This window comes from Pistacia vera, unplaced genomic scaffold, assembly GCF_008641045.1.
Source record: "Pistacia vera cultivar Batoury unplaced genomic scaffold, PisVer_v2 Contig140, whole genome shotgun sequence".
Lineage (NCBI taxonomy): Eukaryota > Viridiplantae > Streptophyta > Magnoliopsida > Sapindales > Anacardiaceae > Pistacia > Pistacia vera.
This window is the reverse complement of record NW_022195467.1, coordinates 1,643,991-1,666,753: the sequence shown is the minus strand read 5'-3', so window position 1 is coordinate 1,666,753 and position 22,763 is coordinate 1,643,991. Positions and strand designations below refer to the sequence as shown.

The window sequence follows — 22,763 nt, the reverse complement described above, 5'->3', positions numbered from 1 at the left end:
TTTATGACCCTTTTGTTTGTGTAAATATATTTTAACTGATAATAAAACCCACTTCAAATGTGCAGCAATCCACCCATTCATTTCTGGTGAGGTCACACAAAAGCTAAAACAACTAATTTCACTGCTGTAGCTCCCATCTGACTATTGATATTACAGATGAGCGAAAAATAGACATTAAAATGACCACACAAAATCCACAAGGTTTATGCTATAGAAGCTGGTAAGTATAACTATTCATCAGTAATCAAAATTGGAACAAAGTTCTTATTACTAAAAACATCCAAAAACTTTTTGGTTCACATTAAATTATTCAGGAAACATATATGTGCTTCACTCCCTCTCACCAAATGAGTAATTACACAGGATATTTCAGCTCATCGTGTACCAATTTTTTGGGAAGGTGTCTGACCAGGAACAGGACCAAATTACAATGACCCTAATGAAATAACCATAGCCACAAGCGTAAAAGCCAGCTCTCTCAGCCCATGCTTCATATATATTCACACTTGAATCAACCTCCAACACCCAGCGATTAAAAAAAAGCAGTTTCTGAACTGAAAACTATCCACTACAGAGTAGAAGCTCTCAATTCAAATACGTATCATCTGCTTGTCTGCACCAAATATCAAGCACAATTTTCCATTCTTCGTCAAAAGGGATCACAAAATTTTTCATGATCAGGTTTTTGTTATTTTCTTTCAATAAATAACTTCAGAATTGCTTTTGAAAGAATCAAACAAAAGTAGACCAGGCAAAAAATCTAGATGTTCTGGGATGTGCACTCGTGTTTCTATGCATATGCACACATACATGAATGTCTATGTGTGTGTGAGAGAGAGAGAGAGAAAGAGAGAGAGAGAAGCCATACCACTGTTGGACCTTCCTGAACTCAGTAAGCACAGGGTATATGTTCTCAAATGCCGTGTAGGTCTCATCTCTTACCTATGGTATCAAACAAAGAAAATTGGCTCGTCAGTAAGCAAATCTGTCGGCGAACAGCATGCACATTGGAAAAACAAAAAGAACAAATAAATGAAGAAACTCAAAAGCACCTTAGCTCCTGTGATCACAATCTTTCCGGAGACGAAAATTAAAAGCACAATTTTTGGTTGTTTCATTCGATATATAAGGCCAGGAAAGAGTTCTGGTTCATACTGTATTAGAAAAGACAATATGAGTCCCCACCCATAAAAATGAAGAGACGGCACAATATATAGCAGTGAGTAAATTCCCATACCATCGTTTCAGAACTTATATAAAAAGAGTATGAAGTAGGAACACTTTTACATCAACCAAACCATATAAATAACAAGGTTACATACAAAGTGTCAAAACACCACAAACATAAATATCAAAAAGCAACCCAAAAAGAAAGTATTAATCCATTACATGGTGGAAACTGAAAATTAATAAAAGATAAATATGAAATTAATCCATTAACATGGTGGAAAATGAAAATGAAAAATAGATGATATGACATACACTTGAGAAAGCACCATGGGAGTATGCAAGACCTTCAAGTCTGATAGGAAATTTAACATCACAAGAACCAACTATATTTTGAATCTTGAAGTCCTGCATCAGAAAAATAAAGCAGGCAAAACATATAAATAATCTTCCAAATGATAATAACAGCTTAGAAGTAACAAGCATGGGATAATTTTTGCTGTGTGTGGGTGTGTGGGTGTGTGTGTGTGTGTGAGAGAGAGAGAGACAGAGAAAGCAAATACCTTGAACTTTGCTGGAAAACCAAGCTTCTGGATGATCCGAGCATACTGAAAAACACAAACAAGATTTCAAACTAAAAAACTCTACAAATATGCCCCCACTAAAAAGATCAATTCATTTAAGTCTCCATTGAAGATAATAAATGAAATAAGCATCTATTACGTATACTAAATCTTATGTTCATTCAACATCCATAACTCTTCATCAGTTCAATAATGGAAAATTTTAGAACATAATTCTAGATTGAGGAATGCATTATGATCGTGTTTTATCTTCAAAACAAGTCCAGTATTTTGTTTTATATCTATCACATCTGCCACTATGATCATGGCTATAGTTAAAAGTTACAAGCATTTCACAGGCCAACACAAACCTTTCTTGCTGCTAGTTTTGACTGCTGTTCACTCTTTGCACCAGTGCAGACCTGAAACAAGACAGAAAACTCTATAAGCTAAAAGGCAATGCAGATAAATTACATCACTTCCAATATAAAGGAACACCTAGTATGCACACGTGGCATTTGACTAGAATTTTTTACCATATAAAAAAAAAAATCCTTAACTGCATGCATTGAGTTCAAAACTGGGGACTATTGGTGGACCTTAAAACCTTTAGTAATCAACAAACTCTTAGATGTAAACCAAGGTCATATCATTTGACGCATCCTAAGAGTTATATTCTGATACACCTATAGAAACAAAAATCTACTGTTCTGCAATAAAAAATTAATATGTTGATGTGTCACAGTGTATCTGCTGACTGATCTTTTCAACACTTATGGAAGCATGATCAAAACAGAAACATTTATTAATGTGAATGCGAAAATGAATACAAGCCAAATAGATAAAGAAAGATGCATCAAACCACTGATTATTATGACAGCAGTAAACATGATAGTAAAGCAAGCTTATCGGTAGTTATATTATGACAATAAAGATGATAAATTAAGGAAGTAAAGATAACTAACCATCTTTCCAGAAGCAAAAATCAAAGCTGTAGTTTTTGGTTCCCTTATTCTCATAATGACGGCAGCAAAACGCTGTAGAGACATTAAAAGAAGGGTCACTGATCAAATACAGCACGTATAAATATACAAGTCTCAGTATTACGCACAACATCATAATAATAATAAATAGTGTATGCGCAACCAAAGAAGACAATCCACAAGATACACACAAAAACAAGCAGAAAGAATGTGGAGAGGCTAGGTGCCATGCCTGGCATGCCTGATACCCAGGTAAGCAATCAAACTCATTCATATTTCACAAACTACTGAACAGCGTTTTAGTAAATATACCACATACCTTGGGATTGTACTCGGCATTACGGGCTTGCAAGGCAATCTGCTTCAGATCCAGCTTGCAATCTAAGTTTACAGTTGATACAATGTTCCTGAACAACAGTAACCATTCAGAATAATGTTAGGACTTCAAATTTAAAAAGACTAATCAAACGTTTGCTATTTCACCAGTTTATTAAACGAAAAAATAATAATAAAAATTGTGTGTACCATATATATAATTTTTATAGTTATAATAAACGTAGATATTAAGATTAAGAGCACCTGAAGGAAAAAGCCAGATATAAGTGACCAATAAGGAGTGGATATTTTTCCCAGCCCTTTAGTCATAAATTTTAAGAAAGAACGAAAAAAAAATTAAATACATAGCAACCAAACAGAATGAGACATTTCCAATAAAAAATACAAAGTGACATATGTGATTGTGGCCAACCATGTATCACCACCGGATTTGTGGGGTTATATCTGAGACTTGAAAACAGAAGCTGGCAGTTGGACATACATCACATAACAACCAACAAAGATATCACACCTATAACAACATCAAGCACAATATAAGCAGTTCAATTTAATCGGTTTCGACAAATCCACACACTGACCTAAGGAGCCCATTAAAGTTGTAGATCATGTTAATCACCACAGCCTAAAATGTCACATTCTGATTAATTAAATTTGTCAAAATAAATAAATTATATTCATGCCCAAGTCTACTCCATGCTGTAAAACATAAAACTTCTTCGGGTAGAATGTTTTCTAATGAAAATTATGAAATTAGCAAATTGCTTCCCTGCCTGTTTGGTAAACATTGTCTTAAATTGTTCGTTTCACAATTAAAAACACTCCTTTGGCTTATAATAAAAAGTGATTGTATGCAGAATACAAACATATTCCATGGATCCTTTTTTTTTTTTTTTTAAACAATAGGCCATAAATCATAAATTGCTTGAACTTATTGCACAGAAAAAGCACATAAAACAAATTTGTTCACCATAAAAAAAAGTTTATGCCAGTTGAAACCCAAGAGGATCCAACAAAATATCAATAATCACAAAATACCATTTACAGAAATTTCAACATAAGTCTTAAATTTGAAGAAAATTTATTTTACATTTATACAAAATACAACATGAACTATATGAATATCCAAATCTTCTTCTTATTCCATATTATTGTTCCTAAAACAACAGCAGCTCAATCTCAAATCAATTAAACCCGAATTCATTTATAAATCCTATTACAAAATCCACATAATCCAAACACCCATAAGTCTGCGGCCAAGAAAATCAATTGATCCAAAAATAATATACACACATACGAACACAAACCCAAATCTTCAATCCAATCCTTTTGCTTTAATAATTTACAACCTCCCCAATATCCCCTCTTTACAAACAAAAAAAGAATCCAGCTTCAAAAACCAAATCTACAAGAAAATCCAAATAAAAACACTAAAGATCACAAATTCATCAATATCCAAATCACTGGGTTCTTCTTTAACAATACAACACTTTCACATATCCATACACACATCTTCACTAATCACAAAAGTTACAATATCTAAATCACAAACCGTCCACCCACAACCTCCATATCCACTAAACCACCTGAAACAACAAACCCATATACATATATGTAGCTATACATATTTATTATTAATAAATACGCGTATAAACGTAGAAAAGAGAGGCTTACTGAAGAGTGGGAACAATGCCAGACGGGTGCTTGGAAAGATCCACCGGCTGGCTCCCTTCCAAGCCACCTTGTTCAGCCATATCTTGCTTTGTTCCTCACTTATCAATAAAATCCCTAAATTTTTATACACAAATTTAACAACTTTCACGCTTTTATCCCTTCCTTTAATCAAAACAAAATCTGGGTTTCTCTTCTCAAGAACAAAAATGAAAATTGTTTTCCCTAAATTCTTTGATCCCTATTCAAGTCAACGACAAAAAAGTACAAAATCACAAAAAAAATAGCTTCTGGGTTTTTCTTTTCCAAGCTAAAAGATCCAGATTATCACAACAAAACACGATATTGATACAAAATTGGGGGTAGATTAGAATAAAATCGTGAGAAATCTAGGGTTATGAAAGAGATCCAGAAGAGAAACACCCAAGAGTTGGAGGGAAAAGCGTTGAAATCAAGGGGTTAAAGGGGGAAATTTTTGAAGTAAGAAGTCTTTTATAGGTTTTGATTTAAAGAATTGTGAAGGGATGTTTGGGTCTTGAGGATGGGAGATTTGGGGTTCGAGTTTGGTGTGGTCTGAATGAAAGAGAGAGAGAGAGAGAGAGAGAGATAAAGAGAGAGGAGCGGGGGTTAAACGGTGAGTTTTTGTACCCTAGATAGACTATATATAGAAATGACCGGGTAGAGTGGCGGAGAGCCGGTATTAGGAAAGTATTACCGGGTGGAACCGGTTAACCAATACGGGGCGTTTTCAGTACAAGGTTCTAGAAGGGTAGAATTGAGAAAGTGAAATATAAAGTCGGTAATTTATTTTTTAGAGTATTTTTTTAAGAGATATTTTGGATTGTGGATATATTTTAAACTACTATTATACTTATAACTCAATCTCGTGAACTTTTTCTCATAATTTTGATATAAAAACTCATAATCGGTTATCTTACAAATGAGTCCCGCCTACTTGTTATAGGTCTTACTCGTCCATTTGTGAGCTATTACATTATACTTACAAATGAGTCCCGCCTACTCGTTATAGGTCTTACTCGTCCATTTACGAACTGTTATATTACACTTACAACTTAATCTCACAAACTTTCTCTTACAATTTTGAAATGACGATTTGTAATTGATTAGCTCACAAATGAGTTTTCGTTTGCTGACTATGAGTCTCACCCACCCATTTGTGAACTAACCAATTATGAGCTGTTACATCGAATTTTTTAATACATAAAAATAGAAATATCATATTTCTTTTAAATGATAAAAATACTAACAAAATTAAGTAAAATAATTAAAATATTAAAGATTTATTTCCTAGCATATTCAATATCCGGATTTATGTAACTTTAGATAATAATAATCTGGTTATGACGAATTGAGGATAGTGTTAACAGGTGCACTATATCAGGTTTAATTTCTCATTTGAGCATTCACAATTTAAGTGAGAGACTATAACAATAGGTTGCTATATTAATCTTAGTTGAGGTATGAGTAAATTAGCTTGAATACCTTGGTTAAAAAAAAAAAATGATCACTAAAAAAGTTAATTAAATCTTGTTAAATTGCACTAATTTATATTAAACTGTTTTTGTCAATTTATAGGATGAAATTTATAAAACCTTATACTGTATTTCACTAAACCTTGGGTTGGAACACGTCGTTTGCTCATTATATATAGGCAAAAACTTTTAGGTATGCGTGTCCCCTTATAGATAGGCACAAAAAAAAGCCTAACAAATATCAAGTATCAACTGACCATATTTATGTTTACAATTTGAAGATTGAGCAAATGAGACGAACATTTCCTTGCAATTTAGCCCTCGAGCCAGATAACATTTCTCCAATGTTTTAAAACCCGGCCCGGCCCGGTCGGTTGAACCGGGACCCAGAAGCTTCAACGGGCCGGGTTTAATTTTTTCCTATTCATCCAATACCCTAGAATTTCCGGTGATGATCGACGAACAATTAACTGTCGGCATGTTGGAGCTTTTGAAGATCAATGTCCGGTGAATGTAATGGTGGTGAAAGAGTTGATTTCTAGTGAGTAAATCAACGGGAAATCGAACAAAACTGGCAGTGGCAACGATGAGATTTTTTCGGCGATTGACAAGGCTAACGGCGGTGGGGTGAGGTGGGTTTTGGTCGGAAGGAAAAGGGGAGTAATTCTGGGGTGATGGGGAGGGTTGTCGTTGCTGGAATCGATGGGATCTGGCCTGGAATGCCGACGTCAACGTCGATGAGATCTGACCGAAATCGAACCTATTTCGGCCAGATCTTGGGTATATTTTGATGGAAATGGACTCAAGAGACAATTGAGGTTGCATCTGGGGTGTTGCCGCCACTAATCAGTCGCCGGTCAATTTGCAGTTGGAGTGTGTTTGATAATTTCAAACCTATAGGGACTTCACTGTAATTTTCAGGGATATATTTGCTTAATTTTAAAACTGTTTGTCAACCGATTTGACTAGTGGTCAAACCAATTAAACCGGTCAACCCGGGACCCGGAAGCTTTGCCGGGTTTCACCCCGGGTTGGGTTTTAAAACATTGCATTTCTCATACAACATAATTTGACAAAAGATGATTGATTTATTTTAAATTAAAAATATACTTTTATCAAATCATTTTTTATTACATCATGTTGTATAAGAAATGCTATATGTGTAGTATTACTTATATAAAACGTAACCAAACTTCGAAAAAGTCATATTGATTTTCACCATTAGCAAATTATTGTGAAAATCATTGGAAGTTCTTAAGCTCATTATGCCACTATTACAGGACTGCATCTCTGATACTGAATAACCATCGTGTCGCACCAGCATGAACTCGGCCACCATTTTTGTAGGGATCAAAATCCCTTAAAAGAAGAGTTCATCAAATCTATCACTCCTAAAGATAACTAATGAACTTTCAAAAATAAAATGAGCATCCATGTGGTACCTGTAGAAGATTACCACAGCTTCAAATCTTTGTCTTGAGTTGAATTTCCAGGGTTCTTTAGCACACACAGCACAATATCAAATGCCTATCTCATCTTGAAGGCTTAATTGTTATCTTCTATAGTTACAAATTCAACAAATGCTTTCAGTAAAGGAGATTAGAGATATATACTAAGTGCTCCTAGACATAACCACCATTGACACGAATAACTTGCCCATTAACCCACTCACTAGCATCAGTAGCCAAGAACCCGACAACAGGCGCAACATCCTTGGTCTCACCAAGCCGACAAAGTGGGCTCTCGTCAATTGCCCTCTTTACCATCTCCTTAGTCTTGCCATCAAAGAACATATCAGTCGCAATTGGCCCTGGGGCCACACAGTTTGCTGTTATACTAGTTCCTTTGAGCTCCTTTGCTAGTATCTTCACCATTGTCTCCACAGCTGCCTTGGATGCTGTGTATGCGCCAAACCCCGGCTTCAATGCACCAACCAGTGACGATGATAGAAGTATAATCCGGCCTCCACCACCACGCTTTAGCCTATTTGCTGCCTCTTTACAACATAAGAATGCACCCCTTGTGTTGACACTGTAACCATATATAAATCACATGACAGGAACTCAAATTATTTCAGTCCAAAATGAAGGTATAAAAGAAAAAGTATATGTTGGACTACAATTCTAATTCGTGTTTACAGATTTTATTGCAGATTGAATGTTCGAAGATAAATGATTCAAGAAAACAGTCGTTACTGATCAAGACCTGACACTCCAATGCAAGCACACAAGCAAAACAAATTTAAACAATTCAAATGTACCTCCTAAACGTTTAGATTCTTAACTTCTAACCATTATTTTTTTTTTTTTTGTGGATGATTAGCGTGTCCAGGCTAACTCACGGGTACCTCAACCAATCTCCCAGACCGTGGAATTACTAGCCAGGCAAGAGCTCCGATGGCCACTCCTATTAACAACCGAGAAGAGACTCGAACTTAAAACCTCTCGTGTAATACAATTAAGAGTCCCTATCGAACTACTCGGCTATCCAAGTGTTATATTTAACCATTATCTACCTTGGCTTGAAATTGATGAAATATCAATATGAACACTATTCAAAATGCTCAAGGTTCCATATTCTTGTTCAAACATTTGCAAATTGCAATTAGATGAATAAAAAGGATTCTCTGTTTCTACTTCTAAAATAAAGAAAAATAAACGCAGAATTTTTCACCGTTTTCCATTTTCATCGCGCTAAAAACAAGAACACAAAAAACAAAACCAAATTAAGCAACATTTCACTTCCAAAATTTACACTTGCTTGATGATAACATAAAAATTACCTGAAAATACGATCAAAATCCTCCAAAGAAGTATCAGCTATAGAGGGGTACTTGGGATCAAGCACCCCGGCTGAGTTAACCAGGACATGAATCGGTGAGCCAAAGGCCTGCTCAGCCGAGTCAAAGAGAGACTTAACCTGGGCTGGGTCCGAAACATCAGCTTTGACGACGATGGCTCGAGGGGGAGAGTCGGGAGAAGCGGAGGAGTTAATCTCTTCGGCTACGAGATCGGCTTGAGCAGAGCTGGAGGTGTAATTGATGAAGAGTTTGGCTCCAAGTTGGGCGAGGTGTATCGCTATGTCTCGGCCGATTCCTCGGGATGAACCGGTTACAATTGCGACTCGGTCTTTCAGTGGGAGTGAGTGAGTCTCCAAGTTGGTAGCCATTTTCTGTAGAAATGAAATAACGCAAAAGGTTGAATAATTTATAAGAGTAAACGAGATGCTCCCACCCAAGGTCTGTTATTTACTCTAATTTATAGTAAATTTGTAGGGCCATATATGTCAACATCAAATATAAAAAAATGTACATAATTTTTTAAATTATAAAATAAGAACATAAAAATTAATCCTAATTTAGAAAAACCTATTCGTATGTGTGTGTATATATAATATATTTGTTTGGTGAAACCCGATGAATTGAGTTCGATTTCGAACTTGATTCCTAAAAGTCGAATTCGAGGTTGGTTAATTGAGTTTAAGCCCTATTTTTTGAGTTTTTTGTACCGTAATCAAACTTGACTTGTGAGATTATTCGAATTATTCGAACTCAAACTCAACTTAACTAATGTGGAGTCGAATTCGAGCTAAGCTCGAATGGTTTGTGAGCGACTCGACTCAATTTTCGTCTCTATATATTATTCAAGAGGTTATCAGTCCAAGTCCTTCTTCGATTGCTAATAGGAATAGTTACTGAATTTCTTATCCAACCGATGATTATAAAGTCTTGTAAAATTAACTGAGGTGCATATAAACTGTCCAGATACTCCCGATCATTAAAAAAGAAAAAAAACGGACACCACCGATTATGTTTAATAGATTATACGATCCAACGTAATTAAATTAAATAAAACCCATTAGTAAAGATTTTTTTTTCAAAAAATTCAAATAAAGTAATGACTTCACGTGTATATTGATTATTGGATAAGCACAGGATACAAATCTAATATTATGGCATTGTTCTGACTCATTGATCATGTCGACTGATGCATCCAACGGTCGATGGTAAACCGCTTAAAGTACTTCACAAGTAAAGTAAACATCAAGATCAAGATGATGTCAGCCATGACGATCCAATGAGAGCTTCAAGATTCAACCTTTTTGAATTTCCCAGAAAAATTAACATCAAATCAATAAATCTTCAAAGTCAAACCACATATCCACCATTAGCTCTAATGATTTGGCCATTGATCCATTCCCCATCATCACTCCCCAAAAATCCCACAATTTTACTCACATCCTTAGGCTCTCCAAGTCTTCCCAGAGGGCACGCATCTGCAAACCTGTTTATCATTTCCTCACTTTTACCAGCAAAGAACAGCTCCGTTGCCACCGGCCCCGGAGCCACACAATTCACTGTTATCCCACTACCCTTCACCTCTTTCGCCAGGATCTTCGCCATTGTCTCAATGGCCGCTTTGGAAGCAGCATAGGCTGCATATCCAGGCGGGAGTGATCCAATAACCGATGTTGATATCAGAATGATCCTCCCGCCACCGCCGCGAGTCAGGCGATTAGCGGCTTCCTTGGCACACAAGAAAGCGCCTTTGGTATTCACATTGAATGTTGCATCCCAATCTTCTACTGTTGTATTGGCCAGAGTTGGATACTTGGGGTTCAGGACTCCGGCGCAATTTACAAGTATATGGATTTTTGATTCGAACACTTGTTCAGCTTGATCGAAAAGGAACTTGACCTGATCAGTATCTGAAACATCAGCTTTAACAGCTATTGCTCGAGGCAGGGAAGAGGTACCAGAAGAATTTAGCTCGGAAGCTAGGAGATCAGCCTGGGTGGAGTTTGAAGCATAATTGATCACAACTCTGGCGCCAAGGGAGTGGAGGTGAATGGCAATGGCCTTGCCAATGCCACGCGAAGCACCGGTGACTATAGCTATCCGGCCGTCGAGAGACCTGTGCACAGTTTCCCCAGCCATGAGATAGAGATTCAATGTGTGATATTTTGAGGATTGTATGTAGCTGCTATATTTATAGAAGAAGAGTATGCATACCTGAGGAATCTTCAAGAGATGGCGTTGACATTTGACTAAACAAAATGAAGTGGTTCAAGCATCTGAATTAACATATAAGAATTGTCTTCTTCTTGGGGAAGCTGCATCCACACATAAACAAAGGTGTCGGTGTCAGAATGGCAATATTGCCCCGTATTTCTTATGTGAAACACAATCTGAGAAGAGGAATAAGGTCATTAACACAAGGCCAGCAGTTGACACTTGACAGTGAACACTCAGCAGCCAAGTTTGAACAAACTCAAAAAATAAAGGGGAGAAAATTCATTAAATACATGCATATACGTAGGCAATGACCCCATCATTTGAGAGAGACAGAAATGCAAATTAAAAACTGGGTTGAAAGTTCATAAAACATAATGAAAAAGGTATCAAATATGAAGTGCTTGAGTTGCTTAAAATCAAAAGGTCATGCATAAACTCCAGAAAACTAATGATGAAATGTCAACTAAACTGGATTTAAACCAAGGTTTATACAGACCCAAAAAGGGCAACATATCAAACTCTATTTAAGGCAAATTCCAAAAGACGGTAAGAATCAAGAGGGTTGGACGTGGGATGTTGCCATATTTTTTTGGAACAATGGAGAAATTATCAAAAAACATTCATAAGCCAACTGGGATAACCCAAAAAATACATGAGAAATTGACAATAATCTCTAAATGGAAAAAAAAGAAGCTAACACTGATAGAGGCAGATATCTTGGAGAAGGTTTTATGATGAAGACACAACAAAGCAGAGAACATTATGGAAGGAGAAAATCCAATTTTGGTAAAAAAAATTACCAAATCAAATTCAAAGCAAATATACTACAACTGAACAAAAAATAAATAAATAAAGTGAAGGTTGTCTCATTACCATAATCTTCCAAAAGGAGAATTCAGCAGAGGAGACGAACACCTCCTCTGAGCTTAAAGAGAATTTCCAGGCCTCATGAGATCATTTTTTTTATTCTCAATCACTGCATGTACTTTCATTTACCAATAATCTCGACATGAACAAACACCACCTTCAAAATGATGAAAGCGGTAGGCATCTCGTACCACAATAGTCCGATTTGATATTTTTGATACATATTTGATCCAATTATGACAATCATTACATACACGAAGATTTTTAATTACACGTACAGGGATCGTATCAGACAAACTAAGAAGACCATAGGCAATAGCCAGTTTCTCACTGTGAATATATACAGTTGGATCCTTCTGCTCTTGCTCTATCTCACTCCAAAGGCTATAACGGTCTTGCACATAACCAATTTTGGCCGCCCTTTCATTCAGATTTCCCAAAAATTCATATATTTTATCTGCTAGTGGATGGAGGCGATCACCAACAAAGAATGCATGAATTGAATTTTTAACCTCAATCCAGCTTTGGCCAGGCTCTTTCTTCACACCCCTATCTTTCATCATTTGCCTCATCTGATCTCTAGAATCCCATTTCTGAGCCACTGCATATATATTTGATAGAAGAACATAAGTTGCAGAGTCTTCAGGTTCCAATTTTAGAAGATGATGAGCGGCAAACTCTCCAATTTCTAGATTCTTATGAACTCTACAAGCACTTAAAAGGGTTCTCCAAACCATTGCATCTGGTTCAATCCGCATCTTCTCTATAAATTCCCTTGCACGGTCCAAAAGGCCAGCCCGACCAAGGAGATCAACAACACAGGCATAATGTTCAGGTTTAGGCACCAAGCAATATTCTTTGCTCATGGATTCAAAGTAGCCAAGGCCTTCATTCACCAAACCTACGTGGCTACAAGCTGATAAAACTCCCACAAAGGTCACATTGTTCGGCATTGCATCAGTCTGTTTCATTTTCTCAAAAAGATTTATTGCCTCGATACCATATCCATGTTGAGAAAAGCCTGTGATCATGGCATTCCATGAAACCTCATTTTTTTTGGGCATTTCAAGAAACTCTCTCTTGGCATCGTCAATGCTGCCACACTTTGCATACAATGTGATTAAAGCATTAGAAGCTTCAGTTTCTAAAGCATAACCTGTTTTCATAATCATGGCATGGATTTGCTTTCCCTGTTTTATATTTGCTATGTTGGCAGCAGCACTAACTGCAGAACCAAATGTGTATAAATTCATTTCTACTCTGGCTCTATTCATCTGGGAAAAGACCTGCAGAGCTTCCTCACAGTATCCACTCTGTGCAAATCCTGAAATCAGTCCATTCCATGATATACTATCTTTAGCACCAATTTTCTCAAATGCTAAGTATGCTTCTTCGATTCTACCACATCTAGCATAAAGACTAACAAGGGAGTTTCCAACCGAAAGATCATCTGAAAAACCAGAGACATAGGATTGAGCATGTATTTGTCGTCCTTGATTGAGTGCTTGAATACCAGCACATGCACTTATTGCACTTGAAAATCCTATGTCATCAGATTGAATCCCTCGGTTTTGCATTTCTTCAAAAAGTTTAAGTGCTTCAGCAAACATATCATGCTGTAAATACCCAACAATCATAGCTGTCCAGGAAACAACATCAGCCTCAGATAGTCTTCTCAGAATTCCCTGTGCAGTATTTAGCTTTCCATTCTTAGCATACATATCTATGAGCACACTACAAACATACACATTAAACTGATAGCCAGTCTTTATGACTTGAGTATGAATCTGCTCTCCTAGATCAAGAGCTCCTAGTGAGGTACAAGTTCTCAATATACTTGGATAGGTGTACTGATTGGGTAGTAGACCTTCAATCTGCATCTGTCTGAATATCTTAAAAGATTCAGTTAGGTTATCTAGCAGCCCGTAAGCCACCAGCATCACATTCCAAAGAACAACATTTTCCCTCTCCGTTGTGAGAAAAAATTCATAGGCATTCTCTACATCCGAGCATTTCACATAAAGATCAAGCAAGGAGCCTTCAACAATGATGTCTTTAGAGATCCCCAATTTTATTGCATAAGAGTGAAGTTGCTCTCCCTTATTTAGAGCCCCAACTGATGCACAGGCACTCATGAGACTTGCAACTGTAACACAGTCTGGTTTCAAGCAGTCAAGCTGCATTTTCTCAAACAATTCCAATGCTCTATCACTAAATCCACGCTGTGCCAGCCCAGAGATCAGCGAGTTATATGAAACACTATCCCTCTGCTGCATTTTGCTAAAAACTTGTTCAGCAGATATAAAATTCCCCGCACGAGAATACAATGTCACAAGAGCATTACACACATATGTTTCAGAAGAAAATCCCCACTTGAAAACAAGTGCATGAAAAATCTCTCCCTTGCCATATAGCTCTAGCTTAGTGCAAGCACTTAAAGCACTTGATAAAGCATAAGGTGTAGGTAAAATTCCCAATATATGCATCTGGCAAAACAGATGAATAGCTTCTTGTTCATGTCCAGTTTGAGAAAAGCCAGAGATCATAGCCACCCAAGATACACTATCCTTTAAAACTAAGTTATCAAAAACCTTTTTAGCAGAATCTACAAACCCATTTTTGGCATACAAATCTATTAAACGATTACAAACAAGCGTATTAGAACCAAAACCATGATAAATAATCATAGCATGAACCTGCTTAACATATTCAAAAGCAGCATTACGACCATCACTACAGGCCCTCAAAACACTTGCAAAAGTTGCTTCATTTGGCTTCACATTTTTATTTATCATTTGTGAAAACACATCCAACACTCTATCACTCAACTTCTTTGCAATAAACCCAGAAATTAACTTATTCCAAGAAAACACAATTGTACTAGGCATATCATCAAGAACCTTGACTGCACCATCAAAATCACCACTTTGTACATAAATATCAAGAACTTTATCACATAAAACTTGCTCTCTACCAAAACCCAACTTTAAAATCCTCCCTTGAATCTTTTTAGCTTCAATAAAAGATCCAGAATTCAAACAACCATCCAAAAGAAAAGTAAACGTCTGACAATTCGCAAGAATTCCACGCTTTTCCATCAAATGGAGGATCTCAAATCCCTTGAGATTCCACTCACTTTCTTGGACATCAAACTCCTCAAATGAATGACAAATTGCAGTGTTACTAAACCCATTAAAACTCAACCTCCTCCAATTCCCGCAAAAGCACTGTAACATACAAAAACACCCCCAAAAAAAGTTAAAAGAAAAAAAAAAAAAGATTTTGTCAATAAATAAGCAAAAGGGTTTTGTTTAAAGTTTACATATAAATGATAAACGAGTTAGTAGTTACCTCGCGAAACTTCTGTTGGGAGATTTTGTTTTTCGGTTTGAGTTTACAATAAGAGAAGGGATATGAAAGAGACAAACGAAGAGAAGTGAGCTTCAGAAACATGAATTCTTGTATTTGGGTGAGCATCAAAGAGCGGGAAAATATCTGAGAGATTGAGTACAAAGGAAAGGATTCTACAGATTCTTCACTCTTGTTTACAGTTTAAGCATTTGTTGGGTTACGGTTAACTTTCGCGCCAGAGTATTCAAAGATTCATTTAATTTTATCGAGGTTTAACTTAATTATAAATTAACCCACTTAATGTAGATGAAACAAATAAATGGACCTCTCCACCCCCGGATGCTAAACCCTTTCGCTACTAGGGTTAGCTATATCTAAAAGATTTTATGTTCGAGTCGTAAGAAAGTTATTTATCACATTTGTACAATCATCTTGATTCATTAAGTTTATAGGGTGTTTCGTAACTCTAAAGAATAGACAAATCCTATATACAATAAATTGTGTCATAAACGGTTAATAATGTTATAAATGAATAATCGCATCATAAACAGTAAATCATGTCATAATAACATACCAAATTATTGTATTATAAACGAGTTTATACTATTCGTTTAAGTAATCATGTCACTAAACATGTTCGCGAGTTGAGACTGCTTAACTCGAATATGGCATGATTAATAAACGGGTTGGATTCTTCAACTTGAATATGACATGGACACGATTAAAAACAATCTTATCCTGCTTAAGTCGTGTTAGGATAGTGTGTGTCAAAAATTGTCACCCCTACTTTATGATAAGTTAAGTGGTGTAAGAGGTAACGGATGATTTTGCAAAATATGAGGGGGTTCATGTAATTGTCAATATTTATAGGGTCTTGTAAAATCTTGGTGGAGGTGGCTGATAAATGTCCTTATAATAAGTTAGGTTCCGTTGACAATTGAGCCCCACTTTATTTCACATCTCCCCGCCATTCTCACGGTCAAAATCAAAAACCCCTTTCACTCCTGTAAGCTAAAACGACGCCGTCTTCGCACTTCCCTCTCATTTAAACCAGACATCAGGAACAAATTCTCGCATCAAAACCCTAGAACCCGAGCTCCCCAATTCAGCAATGGCAATCGCACGAACCGGAGTTTACGTCGACGACTATTTGGAGTGTAATTCTCTCCACAGTCCCTCAAATTCGTATCAAATTTTTATTTTTATTTTTATTTTTATTTTTTTTGCGGATTTAATTTGAGCTTAAATTTAGGTTTTGTTTTTAATTTTTTTATAATTATAGATGCAAGTACATTGCCAGCTGAGCTCCAAAGACTTCTCAATACGATCAGAGAACTCGATGAAAGATCCCACTGTAAAACCCTTTTCGATAGTCTTAACCTTCATAATACACATATATGTATGCATGCTTGCATGTTATGTATGTGCTGTGAACTATGATGCATTTTCAGAATTTGAATTATTTACATACACAATTATCTGCAAAATAGATGCATAAATGCACACATTTATGCATGAAATCGTGGTATAGATGTACTGGTATATCACTTGTGCGTATGTTGTAGATTTTTATCTTTCTTCATGGGTTTTATTTGAATTAATGCAATTTTTTTTTTTATTGTTGGGATACTACAATGTATACGGGCGTAAACAGACTTGTATATGAATATGTATACGTATGCTATAGGGGTATATTTCAGTTGAAGTCTACCAAATGGGACATTATAGATACTGAATCCTTGTAGACCTGGCTAAACATCAGAACTTTTGAATAAGGGATGTGATTCTCAGCCAATGGTCTGTACTACTCTGAATTGATATATCAATATATCAAAGAATGACCATATGCATGTGTACATATGTACATTTGTGTGTTTACAACTCTGTATAGCATGCTTTGTAGTTTTTCTATTGGTTTTTAATTTGGTTGGTTGTTTTCTTTTTTGGGGTGGAAGCAATGGTAAACCAGACAAGGCAACAGACAAAGTACTGCTTGGGATTGGCTACGCAGGGTCCAAAGAAAGGGAATGGTAGTAATGGTAATGAAGAAGAGGAGGTAATGGAGAAAACGCGAAAAGATATTGAGGCAAATCAGGATAATGCATTGAATTTATGCACAGAGAAGGTTCTGTTGGCACGGCAAGCTTATGAACTTGTGAGCTTCCTTTTAATCAATGGCTTTTTATTTGACATTCATACACTTTATCCTAGTGCAATTGGTGGCATTGTTGGAGATAACTGTTCCACAAGTACAAGTTGAGTTTATTTGGGGATGTGGTGTTTAGGTTTGGATGATGCAACATTCTGGTTAAAGCCGTTAAGAGCACTTTACTGGAAATTACTATGAAAAATAATTATTAAAGCCTTATAGGATAATAGAGATATTTATATAATAGCCTTCTTTATGTAACAGGCATATGAAGCTTGTGCCAAGGTAGACGAGTACTCCATGCCCTGGGGACCATCTGATCTTGGTTTTGAACAATAATTGCTCTTCTCAACTTAAAAGAAAGTAAGAGCGCATTAGTTCAGTAGTGGTAGGTTCTCTCATTGTTTTTCCAAAATGGAATCACATTACAACGCTTACAATAACAAGCCTAAAATGTGAAAAGAATGGTAATAGTGTTGGTGGCAGACATCATGTTCAATTAGCATGTCTTGTTGCCTCTTCTTTTACCTCTGATTAGTCTAAAGCCATAAATCAGATCCTATGCACGAAAGCAAGATTTGAACTGATTACTGAAACAAATATATATCAGAGAATAGTTGATAGTTTTTAATTTTGTAGGATTGCCTCATTGTTGAGGCCACAATAAGGCCATGTAGCATCAAATACAAGCTTTACATCTCCTCTTTAATCCTCCCTGAGGACATACTTCTGACATCAACTTAGGCTGAGATACTGATCCAATTAGCTTTCTGACCTATTATGTTGGCTTTAAACCAACTGTGAACAACATAGAAATACTCCAATGCTATCACAATCATTATAGTGTTATTCCCTCTGTGAACAAGTTATCTGACTACTGGGGACAATTAGGGTTTCAGTTGAAAACACATAAGGCATGGTTTCTTGAAGGAGCTTGATTTATTTAGGACGAGTAAACCTTTTTTCATGCTTCATAGATCTTGGACCACCTTCCTGTCTTAAGGCCAATTAAATGTCATATGCTGCATGTACATCAGCTAAAGTATGTGTACTGATGAATTGGAGTCTAGAGCCATTTATCTCGGTTCTTTTCTGTTTTCAGCTTTGCATGCTGTGGGATTTAGAAAAACATATTATGGTTAGAGCTGATGGAAACTTGTATCTCACATTTTTCTTTTTTCAGATAGATAGTCATATAAAACGACTTGATGAGGATCTGCACAACTTTGCAGAAGATCTAAAGCAAGGTATCTTCTTTGCATCTAGGATGTTCAACTGTATTGTTTTTTCCAGTGTAGTATACTATTATTTTGAATCAATAAGGCTCATCATGAATACCTGTGCTGGTGTATTCTGGGGCCTATTTTTTATCATTCTCAACATATGGGTTAAATTAATATAATAAAGCAACAAGTAGGTAATAAAGTACTTTACTGAAGACACTAATACTTGAGGTAGTCTATTGATTTTTCATTTTTTTTTCTACTTTTCCAATGTTATTAGAGGGTAAAATAGCACCAGATGAGCCAGCAATTCTTCCACCGTTACCCATTATTCCTAAGAGTGAGAAACGCAAGTTCACCGTATATGGGACACCACAATCAAAGAGGCTTGATTTCAGGGACAGAGAATGGGACCGAGAGCGGGATAGAGATTTTGAGCTCATGCCGCCTCCAGGTAGCCATAAGAAGGATTTCTCTGCTCCCATGGATGTTGATCAACCCATCGATCCAAATGAACCTACCTACTGTGTTTGTCATCAGGTTTTGCTTCCGTTTTTACTATTGCAATTGCAAACTCAACTCTTCTTCTGTACGGTTGATATTTTTCTCAGTCATGCTTCAGCTGCTCTGCACGTTATTAAATTATTGCAACTTCTTGATTCTTTAGGTGTCATTTGGGGATATGATTGCTTGTGACAATGAAAATGTAAGCTCCTTGTCATTTCCTCCTTCTGTTGACTTTTCTATTTATAACTCTTGGCTTCTTTATGTATTTGCGGTGAATCATTCATATTTAAAGAAATAATCTTATTTTTTCTTATAAAAATAAATAAATAAGGTTCATTAGTACCTTGTCCAATTCTTAAATATTTTGGCACATTTTCCCTTTCATTTATTCAACATGTTTATTTCCTTCACAGTGCCAAGGAGGTGAATGGTTCCACTACTCGTGTGTTGGACTTACGCCAGAGACAAGATTTAAAGGAAAGTGGTATTGTCCAACCTGCAGATTGCTTCCTCAATCTCAATGATCCTACATATTGTATGACTTAAATTGCTTTAGTGAATTTTTTATTTGTGTTGTTTCTTAATCTCTTTCATGTTGAAAGATATGGGGGAAAATTATCTCTCTAAATTAACCAATGTAGTTAAGTTTGTGATCTGAGAGTTGTCATCTAATGAAGTTGGAAAAGAAGAGAAAAGGAAAAAAAAAAAAAAAAAAAAAAAGAGAGTAAATGCCTAGAAAAATAAAATAATGGAAGTTTTCCTAGTGAATTGAAATTTTGATCAAAGGGTAATATTACACTTACAATCAAATCTCACAAACTTTCTTTCACAATCCCGACATGATAGTTCACAATTGGTTAGTTCGCAATAGGTTTTACCTATCCAATTGCAAATTAACACGTCGGGGTTGTGAGAGAAAGTTTATAAGAATGAGTTATGAGTCAATCTTTATTGTTTGATCAAAAGTTGATTCTTAGGCTCATGGTTTGCTCCCACTAGGTTAAGGTTACATTCTTCAGGGTTATCTACTTGATGAAAAATCCTGAGATTCATAGTTTCTCAAAGATTGTGATAGGACCCTATTTTGAGCTCAAGTTCAACTAAGCGGATTGGGAGATTTTCAGGTAATAGGATTGTTTTATAATTGACAAAACACTACATATACCTGAAGCTAGAGGGAAAACTCCAGAAAGAAAATGATAATAAACCATCAATGATTCCATGAACATGACCAGATCTTATCTGAGCAATCTTATCTTTTATTGTGTGGCATTAAATTCTCATTTTGATTTGGTTGAAAATAAAAAAATATTATGTGCAGCCCCCAAATGGAATTGTTTCTCATTGTCTTATTGTAAATTTGTAATGACCTGCTTATAATATTCCTGTGTCCAATCTTTGTTTGGGCTAGTGGGCCGTGGTCCAATAATAAAGGGCATAATGGTCACTTAGCTCTTTTGAGTTTTGACCTTTAGTTTCGTGTCCTCTTTCAGGCGGGAAAGTTTTCCCTCTGTTGAACTCCAACGTTGGAAACTAAAAAGGGTTTGAATGACCAAATTACCCCTATCATATAATTTAGTATTAAAAAATTTCTGTGCACAGGATCCAAAGATTTTTGTCCTAATACTAAAAAAGGAATTTGATATAAAACTGCCATGTTATAATTAGTTTTGCCTTTGTTTTGTCCTTTCTTGTATGCAAATTTCTCTAAAATAATATATTTTTATGGGAAAAATAATTTTAATTTTAAGCTAAAACAAATTAGACAAAATACGAAAAACTTATGTGATTATTTTGTAATATTAAAATGGTTTTATATCATTTTATCTTGTAAGATTGTTTTATAGTAACACCGTACGAGGGTTTTTTTTTAATATTTTAAGGATTTTTTTTATTATTTTAACTCATTATTTATAGAAAAATAAGATATGGTCAAATCTTTCGTCTGTTAATTAAGAGTAACATTCAGACAACTATTATATTTATAGAAAAATTGTATGATATAATAATTGGGCTTGCTTTTCTATTTGTATTTTTTAAGTGATTAATGGATGCATATTAAAATAGGGATATAAAGAAATAAAAATATGATTTTATCAATACCCACCATATTTATAAAGTGATAAAATAAAAATTACATTGATTTTATCAATACCCGTATTTATAAAAAGATAAAATGACGGGGTTTTTTCACCACCCTCCAGGTTTAAGGAAATAACAAAAATCCCCTTGAATACCCTTTACGTCAAGTAACTGTTATGAACTTTGTGACCTGAATAGATAGAAATACTAAATTGCCCCCTTCTTTTTTTCTAAAAAAATTATATTAAATCAAAACAAACCCACCAACACATCCACCTAAACCAATCACCCCAGACCCACCATCGTATGCGTATCGAATAGAGGAAGGTCGGTAGTAGTAGAGATGAAAGAAACAATGGGTGGCGAGGAAAAAAGAAGAAATGAAGGTGGAGGGTAAGGGGCGAAGGGAAGCTGGAAAGACTATGCCCCTATTTGTTAAAAAAAAAAAGAATACGTGTTTGTTTATTTATACAATAATGCTACAGGCATTGGGACTGTGCACCGAATTTTTACATCGAATTCATTTAATTTCCTTTATTTTAAATTCTTTTCCTTTTCTTTCTTAAAAAAAAGGGTATTTTCTTTCCTTTTAAAAAACATTAATTCCTTTTGTTTTCTTTTTATTTATTTCAATCAACAACAGATCGATAAATACTTTTTCGCCTTTGAACCGTTCAATTTAACAGGATTTTCGTAAAGACACTCTGACGACAAGGGAATAATTGTTATTTCCAAAATCTGAGGGGTATTTGGGACAGTAGCTCAAACTTCAGGGGTTTTTGATATTTCCTAAAATTAAATAAAGCATTTAAACTCATGTAATATTTTAAGATTTCTTCTTCTAGAAACAATATCCAAAAATAAATTTAAGAAATTGATTTAATTCAATCTTTATATTTTTGGAAGGATATCAAAGACTTGATTTTTTTTCTTTTAATTGTTGGATCCTCATGAAACTCAAAATGATAAATAATATTTAATTAATATAAATAATTTATAATTCTTTAAATATTTATTTTATATTATTTTAAAATCTTAATTACCATAAAGAAAAGAAAAAAAATCTCAACGTTCAGATTCGAATGAACAGCTCGTCACCTTGACCATAGTTTTAAAAATCTCTATTAAATTAATTATTTTTTCCAAAAGGAAGGGCATTATCGTCAAATAGGGAAATTATACAGTAGGACCAATCAAAATTAGGGACAGCGGTGGAATTAAAAGGAAAGATTTGAATTTGAAGGTAACTTTTGAAATTTTGGCAGAAAAAAACATGAAAATTTATAAGACAAGATGACGAAAAACAAGGAATATTAATTAAGCATTAAATTCAAACAATTCTTGAAAGGAAACCCTAAAT

The 22,763-nt window shown here is 35.4% G+C and overlaps 5 protein-coding genes across 5 annotated transcripts; 1 reads left to right on the top strand and 4 right to left on the bottom strand.

The window, feature by feature from the left end:
• Window positions 1-231: 231 nt before the first annotated feature.
• Window positions 232-5,339, bottom strand: LOC116123101 (TATA-box-binding protein 2). Its single transcript, XM_031408889.1, has 9 exons — window positions 4,721-5,339; window positions 3,033-3,120; window positions 2,696-2,767; window positions 2,102-2,152; window positions 1,731-1,775; window positions 1,483-1,575; window positions 1,053-1,154; window positions 869-942; window positions 232-613 (listed from the first exon to the last, which is right to left on the bottom strand). Coding segments are annotated over exons 1-9 (606 nt in total). The 5' UTR covers window positions 4,801-5,339; the 3' UTR covers window positions 232-612.
• Window positions 5,340-7,394: 2,055 nt separating this feature from the next.
• Window positions 7,395-9,461, bottom strand: LOC116123113 (NADPH-dependent aldehyde reductase-like protein, chloroplastic). Its single transcript, XM_031408908.1, has 2 exons — window positions 8,993-9,461; window positions 7,395-8,241 (listed from the first exon to the last, which is right to left on the bottom strand). Exons 1-2 carry the CDS (start codon window positions 9,376-9,378, stop codon window positions 7,833-7,835), a joined length of 795 nt encoding a protein of 264 aa, XP_031264768.1. The 5' UTR covers window positions 9,379-9,461; the 3' UTR covers window positions 7,395-7,832.
• Window positions 9,462-10,093: 632 nt separating this feature from the next.
• LOC116123126 (NADPH-dependent aldehyde reductase-like protein, chloroplastic) lies at window positions 10,094-11,176 on the bottom strand. The gene has a single exon (XM_031408926.1). The coding sequence runs from the start codon at window positions 11,144-11,146 to the stop codon at window positions 10,358-10,360; it is 789 nt and encodes a 262-aa protein (XP_031264786.1). The 5' UTR covers window positions 11,147-11,176; the 3' UTR covers window positions 10,094-10,357.
• A 1,040-nt stretch (window positions 11,177-12,216) lies between these two features.
• LOC116123231 (pentatricopeptide repeat-containing protein At4g13650-like) lies at window positions 12,217-15,553 on the bottom strand. The gene is made up of 2 exons (XM_031409033.1): window positions 15,443-15,553; window positions 12,217-15,318 (listed from the first exon to the last, which is right to left on the bottom strand). The coding sequence occupies exons 1-2, from the start codon at window positions 15,542-15,544 to the stop codon at window positions 12,217-12,219; spliced, it is 3,204 nt and encodes a 1,067-aa protein (XP_031264893.1). The 5' UTR covers window positions 15,545-15,553.
• An 864-nt stretch (window positions 15,554-16,417) lies between these two features.
• LOC116123137 (PHD finger protein ING2) lies at window positions 16,418-19,976 on the top strand. The gene is made up of 7 exons (XM_031408938.1): window positions 16,418-16,599; window positions 16,725-16,796; window positions 17,398-17,597; window positions 18,775-18,838; window positions 19,095-19,354; window positions 19,482-19,520; window positions 19,735-19,976. Exons 1-7 carry the CDS (start codon window positions 16,554-16,556, stop codon window positions 19,843-19,845), a joined length of 792 nt encoding a protein of 263 aa, XP_031264798.1. The 5' UTR covers window positions 16,418-16,553; the 3' UTR covers window positions 19,846-19,976.
• Window positions 19,977-22,763: the final 2,787 nt, after the last annotated feature.

Bases quoted from the DNA above. Each gene is read 5' to 3' on its own strand.
- LOC116123231 (XM_031409033.1), bottom strand. From the start codon at position 15,544: ATGTTTCTGAAGCTCACTTCTCTTCGTTTGTCTCTTTCATATCCCTTC. The intron at 15,319-15,442 runs GTAACTACTAAC...TGTATGTTACAG, and splicing joins CCCAACAGAAGTTTCGCGAG to TGCTTTTGCGGGAATTGGAG.
- LOC116123137 (XM_031408938.1), top strand. From the start codon at position 16,554: ATGGCAATCGCACGAACCGGAGTTTACGTCGACGACTATTTGGAGT. The intron at 17,598-18,774 runs GTGAGCTTCCTT...TTCTTTTTTCAG, and splicing joins CACGGCAAGCTTATGAACTT to ATAGATAGTCATATAAAACG. The intron at 19,521-19,734 runs GTAAGCTCCTTG...TTTCCTTCACAG, and splicing joins TTGCTTGTGACAATGAAAAT to TGCCAAGGAGGTGAATGGTT.
- LOC116123113 (XM_031408908.1), bottom strand. From the start codon at position 9,378: ATGGCTACCAACTTGGAGACTCACTCACTCCCACTGAAAGACCGAGTC. The intron at 8,242-8,992 runs GTAATTTTTATG...ATATGGTTACAG, and splicing joins GATTTTGATCGTATTTTCAG to TGTCAACACAAGGGGTGCAT.
- LOC116123126 (XM_031408926.1), bottom strand. From the start codon at position 11,146: ATGGCTGGGGAAACTGTGCACAGGTCTCTCGACGGCCGGATAGCTATA.
- LOC116123101 (XM_031408889.1), bottom strand. From the start codon at position 4,800: ATGGCTGAACAAGGTGGCTTGGAAGGGAGCCAGCCGGTGGATCTTTCC. The intron at 2,768-3,032 runs GTATGTGGTATA...ATGTCTCTACAG, and splicing joins ATGCCGAGTACAATCCCAAG to CGTTTTGCTGCCGTCATTAT. The intron at 1,155-1,482 runs GTATGTCATATC...TTTCTAATACAG, and splicing joins CCCATGGTGCTTTCTCAAGT to TATGAACCAGAACTCTTTCC.